An 8,538-nucleotide genomic window follows, 5' to 3' on the forward strand; every position below is an offset into this window, starting at 1 on the left:
TTTGAACAGCTTTGGACCAGTTCGCAGGGCATACGGCAACGTCTCGAGCTTGGCCTGCATCTTCTTGTCTGCCGCTCCGGTCGCTCGAAGCGCAAGGTTGGCGATAGCAGGGAACGCCCCCATACTGTGCGCATACAGACAAATATCCGACACGGATGCGTCCTTTTCGAGGGTCTGCAGTACAGCAAACAGGTCCAGCGATTCGTTCCAGCCCATGGTCACATAGAGACCGTCCGACAGCCCAGAGCCGCAGCAGTCGAAGGCCAGTACGGAGAAGCCGCGTTTTAACGCTGCATCACGCACACGCAGTGCATCCAGTCGAGAGCCAATGTTGGAGTGCAGGTAGATCAGACACGGCGTGACAGCCGGGGTGCTGCTGCCCTGTGCGAAGAGCTGCCAGTGCGAACAGCGCACACGCAAACCCCGCTCATTGAGCACGTCGAAGTCTCTGCGTCTGGCCTGCGTCACGTTGTCCTGTGTGGGATCTACCGACAGCTCGGCGACCTGGAAGCGCTCGGGGCCCAGCTCGTGAACGTCGTACAGCGCTCGCTTGGGGCGGATCACCAGCTGCACGACGTCGCGGTAGCCTTTGCCCAGCAGCTGCTTGACACTGGCGTCGCCTGTACCGCCGAGACGCTTGAGTTCTGCCTCCAACTCGCCCTCGGCGAAGATCTCCATCTCGGTAGACACGCCGTTGCCCATAGCACCTAAACGTTTCCTTGCTGTGCTCGTCTCGAGGAAACGCGAATGCCAGGCGCTGACTGAGACCGCGATGGGAGACTTGATGTTCAGTTGACCAAAGTGGGACCGATCAGATCTGTTTCTTTTGTTAACGAATTTGACAGGCCTTGATGGTGATTGGTTGTAAAAAAAATAGTCGTGATGATGAATGGTGAAATGGAAACGTTGCGTAAACAAACACCACTTTGCATCAGTTTGAGTCAAACAAACTTTTCAATTTGACAGGACATTCAAGCTGCATTGAGATTTCAGCGTGGAAGAGGAGGCCTGAATAACAAATAGTAGAAGCCAGGAAACTCGATTACATTTTTTTTGCTTTGAAATACGAGGATACAGAAATGATCGGTAAAATGCCTGGAAAACAGCAACGGATATTACTTATTCGTGATGAGGGATTGTCGACGCTTGGCTGTTTGCTGGGCTGCAGCTTCGAGGCTGGCAAGAGTTTGCTGGCTATCGACGCCTTGGCGGAGTAGTGTCGCGATGGGCTTTAACCCGCGACTCACGGCTAACTGGAGAGGAGTTTGGCCTGTGAACTGAAGCAGTAAAGTGGTGAGAGGGGTTAAATGCAGCGCTTACGACAATAAAATGGGGTGCTGTACGTTGCGGAGTAGCGGGTTTGCACCCGCGAGCAGCAGGTCTTGTACGATATCTCGGCGGTTGATCTCGACAGCAAGATGCAGCGGCGTCGTCCCGTTGATCTACGAGAAGAAATTGGTCACCACAGTGCTTCACAGTCTAGTACGGGTTACATACTGCGCTTACCGTCCGCGCGTTGACGTTGGCTCCGGTAAAGAGCAAATGCTTCAGTAGTTTGGCGTGTCCGTGCTGCACTGCAACATGCACACTTGTCTGCTGCCAGAGCTATCACAACGTGAGTTCATCCTGGATATATAATATGCTTCAATACTCTTTACATACTCCATGTGGAGCATTGACCTGCGCGGCTCCACTTTTCGTCACCAGCAGCTTCTGAGCGGCCACAGTGTCGCCATTATAGATCGCGTCCCAGAGCGGCAGACGCTTGCCACCTTCCGGCCAGGACATCTCAAAAAGATCTGCGACTGTTGCTAACCGGCGCCCAGTGACGCTTTAAACTGCAAACACTAGAGAAGATGAACGAGTCCGCGTCCAAGGTGAGTCTCGCTGCAAGTGAGAAGCCTTCCACAGCTAGCAGCTCAAGCTCGCCAAATGGACGTAAGACGCGGACAATCATCGTTGCAAGAGCGATCAGTGACGAGCCTGCCAAGGTGACACCAGCCACCAGTGACGTCGTGAACCAAAATCATTCTCGTGATGCGCGATCTGGCAAATTGGCCTCTTATGCAGCACTCGGAGGCGCTGAAGACGTCGAGCGCTTTGATCAGTTCTTGGCTGAGCAACGTGGCCAGCCAAGCGCCTCGGAACTGCGAGCAGCAGCGACGTCGCCATTGGCGTCGACGAAACGGAAGACTATGAGTCGTGTACAACTGGAAGGAATCGACATAAAAAGCGAAGAAATAGAGAACGACGCTCGTAAGCGTCGAGAACAAGCCGTGGCTCATCGCAAGTGGCTAAACTCGCTCCCTATTCACGAACGGATTTCTCAACAGCGTCAACAAAATGCACTACAAAAATGGCGGCAGATGAATCGAGATTGGGAGGCTTTTAAGATCCGAGCGGCACGGCGACTAGGTAAAGCTCCTCAAGAGCTTGTCATGAGTCGAGCGGCAGCATACCGAGAGCAGCGAGAGATGTACGACGCCCTGCAAAAGGCTCGACCATTAAATGATAAGGTAGGCGAGGATATCTGGCTCGTGAGTCTAAGGAATGAAGGTACGCGGTACGTTCCTGTAGGGAATATCTTCAGCGGACTATTTTGTCCAATCAGAGAGAGCACAAAAATTGGTCCTCGAGTTCGACGTCCACTGGACTATTTTGACAACCAAGAGAACCGTGAACATGAAACCTCGCGACCATTATCTAAACTCGAGAAACGATCTCTGAACCTACTGGCGCGCAAGAAATGGCGTCTACGCAAGCAACTTGAGGTGATCCAACCCCATGAAGTGGATCGTAGTGCCAGTAGCCATCTAGCAGTTGGAACAACCGACTTGTTCGCTTGGGCATCGGGTGAGACCAAAGAGTCGAAAGTAAACGATGATGAAGCATCTGGCTCATCATATCCTGAAGAGGAAGCTTCACGTCGTAGATTACACTCGTATGCAAGCTCAAGTTCCAAATTTAAGACCGAGGCAGTGTCAGTCAGCCAATTTATTGGTCCCAGTCTACGAATTGCCTATGTTTCAGACGACGAAGAATCTCAATTAACACCTGAAAGCGGTGGAGTTGACGGTAGTAACTCAGAGACAAGTCTTCCTCTTCGTCTAAGCCTTTATACTGCAGTAAATGAGCAAGATCAATGTTCACTATCGATCACGAACGATGGCAATACGATCGTTCACTATCAATGGTGGCGAGCACCTTTCGAAGATGATAACGCAGAGATGACAACTCGATTACGTGGACATAGAACACGCAAAGATGAGCAAGAAATGGAACAGGTGATGACTATTTCTTTGTCGAAGCGTGGGGGTACATTGTTACCGGGAGAAACTCAGCACTTTGTGTTCACCTTTAAGTCGTCGAAAGCTGGTATGTTTCTTGAAAAATGGTTCCTGGATGCAGACCCTCGACCTCAAATTTGTTTTGGGTTATCCCCAGTCGAATCAGTGACTGAGTTACCGATTGAAGTACGGTTAAGTTGTGTTGCTGAGGACAATTTTTCAGCTTGGAAGCGACGTGAGATGCAGCTCACTCGAGTGGAACAACGAGAGAGCCACTTCTTCGTGACTACTATTGTTGATGATATACTGGATTCAGTGAGACCGGCGGAGCCTGTGGAGTTTACGGCGTTGATGCCGCGTGATGACGTTAAGAGATTCTACGAACAGAATGGTTCTAAAGCGTTTAGTGACGTCTACTTTAGTCCAGAGTTAATAAGCGGCTGTCACGCACTGTATGAACGTGCTCAAGGGATTCTAAGAGCTCTTACACCTGCAACGCCAATCGAGGAGGACAATACTAACAAGGACAATGCTGATAATGCTGAAGGTGTTGAGAATGCCAACACTGCGTCAGAGCAAAATGGCAATACGGATCGTGCTATAGATGAGAAACAGACCGCACAAGACACCCCGCTTTCAATTCAGGAGTGGAATTGGCGGTTAGAAACACTTGGTGAGCTCTGTAAGATGGCCGATGAAGCTCAAAATATACAGATACACCGCTTAACTCAGCAGTTGAAAAATGAGATTGAGAACGTTGAGGAGGACGACAACGAAGAAGAAGAAGAAGAAGAAGAAGAAGAGAATGATGAAGATGAAAGTGAAAGTGATAGTGAAAACGGTGAAGCTACTGAGGAGAAACCTCCACGTTTACGTCCTAGTGAAGTGCGTAGGATGGAGAGATTGGCTTGTCGTAAGGCTCTTGAAGACGAGATCAGTACTTTGAAACCTGATCTAATGGATACATTCGACATGCTGCGGTTTGTAGCCCACACAGCGCCTTACAACAGTACTCGACTGCAAGAACGACTACACGAACGAATCGGGAGTTTATGTGGTGAATTACCGATAGTCTGTGAAATTGCTCAGGGTTTGAACATGGGAAGTAATTTACCCGCGGTAAAGTTAGAGCGAGTGGGAAAATTAATCGTTCGCGCTATTGACGAGGCCATTGGAGGTGACCAGGAGCACCAGGCTTTGTTTGAGCGGGAACGACGACGACTCCAGAGCATGTGGCTAAGTGACAAGGCGTCGTATTTGTCGGTCAGTCAATGGGCCGACAAGGCAGCTTTGAGCGCAGATAGTTTACCAGTACAGAATCCGGAACATTTCGATTGTTCTGGTGTGTTATTGATGCAGGTGGACTTGGATCTGGCCTCGTGGTTCTCTCTGGTAAAAGCAGACAAAGAAGCCGCAGCAGATGGAGCTCCAAAGATCGAGTTGGCATGGCGTTTTTCGGAAGAGTTGGTCCAGCATTCGTCTTTTGTTCCTGCTAAAGTGATGGAGGCTACAGAGTCGTTAGAAAAGGTGTTGAATGTTCTGTCAAGTGCAATCCCGAGTGTCCATACCCTCATACTTGTAAGCGAGTTAAGCCGTCCACCTCTGACAAAACAGATGAATAGATTACTTCGCACTGCAGCTCAAGCTGAGCTAAAGGCTAAGGCACTTGCATCGGATCAAACAACAGAGACTACGGACAGCAAGATTCAAGAGAGTGAGGAAGCAGAAGCGACGAGTATGAAGGGTATTCTAGAGATCTTATCTTCGCAGCTCTCGCTTCGTAGTGTCGCTCAAGTGATGCAGCGTGCACTCCACAAAGATGTCGTGTTTTGCTCTGCTATCGAGGGCGTACAGGCTCAGATCGACTTGAGTCGCAAAGAAAATATGCTGAATACTATTAGCAATACTGTAGACCCAAAGAATGTCGAAATGTCCCCGAGAATCGTGCTGCTTGAGCACCTTGATGCCGCTGGTATAGACCTCATCACTCAAGCTTCTCGGAAGCGTGAGATGGCGGCTTCAAAGCCAGCAACCCCAGCTCCTGAAGCCCAGAAACCTGCGAAGAAAGCCTCAGTTACTGTTGCTAAAGGAAAGCCTGCAACACCTGCTCCTGTGCCGACCCCTCCACCAAATACTCTGCCAGTTCATGATCTTACGCTCGAGCTATCCGGAAAAGAATTGAGTGAGAAGGGAGTCAAAGCACTACGAGATCAGTTCGTACGCATGGCTAGTGCCTGCGTAATGGATGGAGTTCCATCGCAAGAATGTGAGGGTGTCTTCCTGCCAGACGCCAGCGCATCTTTTCCAATGATTGCGGGACCTAAACTATCCAAAGAACTCGAAATATGGTCCCAAATGCTGCAACCAAGTATTACCCAGCCTAGTGTGCATACTGCTGTGGTTGGTGGTAAGTGCCTGGAGTCTAAGTTACGACTGATTGATGGCCTATTAGAGCTTGTCCAAGAGATCTACTTTGTCGGCGAAGTGGCTATGAGTTTGTATAGAGTTCTACATACGAAAGCAAGCAAGTCTGCTACATTTAACCGTGATGAAATGAAGGTAGAAGAGGATGAAGAGCTGGAAGAAGACGCAGAAGTCTCCAAGGAAGAGACTCTAGAAGCCGAACCTACTACTGAGAAGGAACTGAGTGATCATTCCAAGGGATTGTGGGATCTTCTTGTACCTGCAGTGGAGAAACTTCAACAGAAAGCAAGTCGTAAGTGCGTTCGCCTTCTGCTTCCTATCGATTGGATTGTAGGCGAGACTCCGCTTGAAGAGCAGGATCTCACTGCTATTATCGAGGAAAGCGACGAAGAAGAAGAGGAAGAAGAGGAGGAGGAAGAAGAGACTAGTCGCAAGCGGAAGAAATCGCAAATGAAGAGTGCTAGACAAAAGCCACTAGTGGAGCCTGACCACGCCGATGTGTTCGAGCTCAAACGCCACTATACGTACGAAGGCGAGCGAGCGCATGTTGTTCTTAACCATGCAAAGCTCAAATCTGATGCGGGATGGCGAGCGTTTGAAGACGTAACAGTGCAGTGTTTGTCTAACGCTCAAGTTATGGAGGGAAAAGCGAGCGTATTGGTGTCATTCTACGCTGATTCGGATGAAGAAGGTGACGACGACGCAATGCACAAACCTCCAGCAAAGTTTCAATATGATTGGACTTTCCGTGCGTTGGATGTTGGACCAATCGCAATGGAGGCGCTTGCGAAGATACTGAAGCAAGAAGAAAGAGAAGAACCAGCTTCCGATGCCTCTATGCAATCGAAAACGCTCATAGTTAGTGGCGTTTGCGGTGCAGTTGAGTTCCAGGAGTTCTGTGCGGCTACGAAGAAGTTACTGAGGATTCTTCAGGACCATAACCTACAGCAAGTGTTCATTGCTGGGAGCTCAACAACAAGCTGGCTTCGACAACTGGAGTTCGAGCAGGCTAATGAGCAAGCCAGGAGTAGCGATACAACCACCTTGCAGGCCAATTCAAACACCAACGTCGATTCTAGTGCGCCAACCCGTGCCCACAAAGTGGTAGACGATCGAGCGATGCGTAATGCTCGCGTGCTCAAGCAACTCATCGCTGCCAAGCCACATCTGATTCTTGCAAATTTGGTGTCCTCCGACTCGATATAGTTTGGAAAAATATGCCAATACACTGTACCTTGGTCCGTGTTTCTAACTATTTTCGGACAGTAAAGATCCAAACTACACTACGTAGTAGCATGTCACAAGTGGAAGATCCAATAAATGACGGCAATGTTACTGGACTCAAGGGAGTCACTTGTCAAGTTGAAGTGACCGCTGCACGACTGCAAGTCAACTTTCGACTATCCACGAGTCATTGTCGAGCGTGAAATCGGTCGCAACGAGCTACACGTACCTCGCATCGCAAAAGGCATATATCTTTCACGTACTCATAACGTATGCCGCAGATGTGCCTTCGCTTCGGTTTAACAAGCGTTCCGCATGTTGGTGATGAATCAACACTAGGCACCACGGTTAAAGGTTCGTATGTAGTTCTGTATGTAGTTTCGTACACGCATGTGCACGTCGGGGCACCACCGTAAGATGATCCATTCGGCCACTGGATGTATCTTGTGCCTCAACCTCAACATTTATTTGGGTTGTCATCATTTTCGTTACTAATCGGATACGACCAGGCGCTAGTAGTGTTGGGTAAGAGGAGAGGATTTCTTTATGTTTTTAGTATTTGCCACGACAATTTGCCAAGTGGACACGCATGTGCTGTCTCACTAAGATGTCGATTAAAGTAGTCACGTGTCGAAGCACATGCCTAAGATCATACGAACTACTTCATCGTTGCGTTGTCACTCGAGTGTCCCTAGAAGTGATTGAACATAAGGTCAACTAGATTTAATACGAGAGGCAATCTTGCTGCTGCGGTGCTTCATTGCAACCTCATTCCCCAATTTTCACTCGTTCACTCGAGTCCCCCCATCTCACTTCCACCTACCACGGTGTAGTGTTCGCCCTCTTCAGGTAAACTTCTTGGTGAATACCCTCTACAACAAGAATGCTGTCGTGCAAGACGTTCCTCAAACTGTTTGCGGTGGCCGTCGCGCTCTCCGATTTCACCGCTCATGCCGACAGTACGCATGTGGCTGACTGTGAAATGATCTACGATGTGGTCACGCCGGCCCCAACCGTCCCAGTCACTCCGTGCCCCAAACCTGAGGGTCAAGACTTTATTCCGACTGATGTTGAAGGCCAGTCAACTATGCAGCAAGACAACTCCGTCACTACTGGCACTACACCGAGTAATGGATACAACTCGAGTTCCGATGGTAGTTTGGTTAGTGTTGGCGATGTCTCTGACGCGTCCGGCGAACGTCCTAGCACTGAAAACGGTGACATTCCCGCTCCAAATGGAGTTGACAGCACCAACAGCGTACCCAGTGATACAGGCGTTGTCGATGCACCACAAGACGACCAAAATGGCTACCTCCACAGTGGCGGAGAGACAGAAAACAATGCTAGTACGTCCACCGGCAAGGCCGATGGAGCAGACGTCGGTGTAAACGTCGATGCAACCGTCGATTCTAACCCGAATTCTGGTTCGAACATCGACGCTAATGTCGGAGCATACGTCGGCACCAACGTCGGTGCTAACGTCGATGCCGGTGTAGATGCGAATGCCGACGCTAGTGCCGGAGCAAACATCAGTGCAAACGTGGATACCGGCGTGAACGCCGATGTGAACGCCGATGTTGGTGTCGGTGCAAACGTGGGTGCC

The 8,538-nt window shown here is 49.7% G+C and overlaps 4 protein-coding genes across 4 annotated transcripts in view; 2 read left to right on the forward strand and 2 right to left on the reverse strand.

Moving 5' to 3' along the window:
- Window positions 1–702, reverse strand: part of PPTG_18473 (hypothetical protein) — a gene marked incomplete at both ends in the record, with an annotated part of 2,093 nt that extends 1,391 nt beyond the window's left edge. Inside the window, one exon of the mRNA XM_008916698.1 lies at window positions 18–702. Coding sequence (XP_008914946.1) covers window positions 18–702 — 685 coding nt within the window. The remainder of the gene's footprint in view (window positions 1–17) is intronic.
- Window positions 703–1,038: 336 nt separating this feature from the next.
- On the reverse strand, window positions 1,039–1,788 carry PPTG_18474 (hypothetical protein; the record flags this gene model as incomplete). Its single annotated transcript, XM_008916699.1, has 4 exons — window positions 1,039–1,277; window positions 1,344–1,442; window positions 1,507–1,605; window positions 1,663–1,788. The coding sequence occupies 4 exons, from the start codon at window positions 1,786–1,788 to the stop codon at window positions 1,116–1,118; spliced, it is 486 nt and encodes a 161-aa protein (XP_008914947.1). The 3' UTR covers window positions 1,039–1,115.
- A 68-nt stretch (window positions 1,789–1,856) lies between these two features.
- On the forward strand, window positions 1,857–6,917 carry PPTG_18475 (hypothetical protein; the record flags this gene model as incomplete). Its single annotated transcript, XM_008916700.1, has 1 exon — window positions 1,857–6,917. One exon carries the CDS (start codon window positions 1,857–1,859, stop codon window positions 6,915–6,917), a length of 5,061 nt encoding a protein of 1,686 aa, XP_008914948.1.
- Window positions 6,918–7,818: 901 nt separating this feature from the next.
- On the forward strand, window positions 7,819–8,491 carry PPTG_18476 (hypothetical protein; the record flags this gene model as incomplete). The annotated part of the gene is made up of 2 exons (XM_008916701.1): window positions 7,819–8,379; window positions 8,432–8,491. The coding sequence occupies 2 exons, from the start codon at window positions 7,819–7,821 to the stop codon at window positions 8,489–8,491; spliced, it is 621 nt and encodes a 206-aa protein (XP_008914949.1).
- Window positions 8,492–8,538: the final 47 nt, after the last annotated feature.

The sequence above is a fragment of the Phytophthora parasitica genome (genome assembly GCF_000247585.1).
Source record: "Phytophthora parasitica INRA-310 unplaced genomic scaffold supercont2.88, whole genome shotgun sequence".
Taxonomy (NCBI): domain Eukaryota; phylum Oomycota; class Peronosporomycetes; order Peronosporales; family Peronosporaceae; genus Phytophthora; species Phytophthora nicotianae.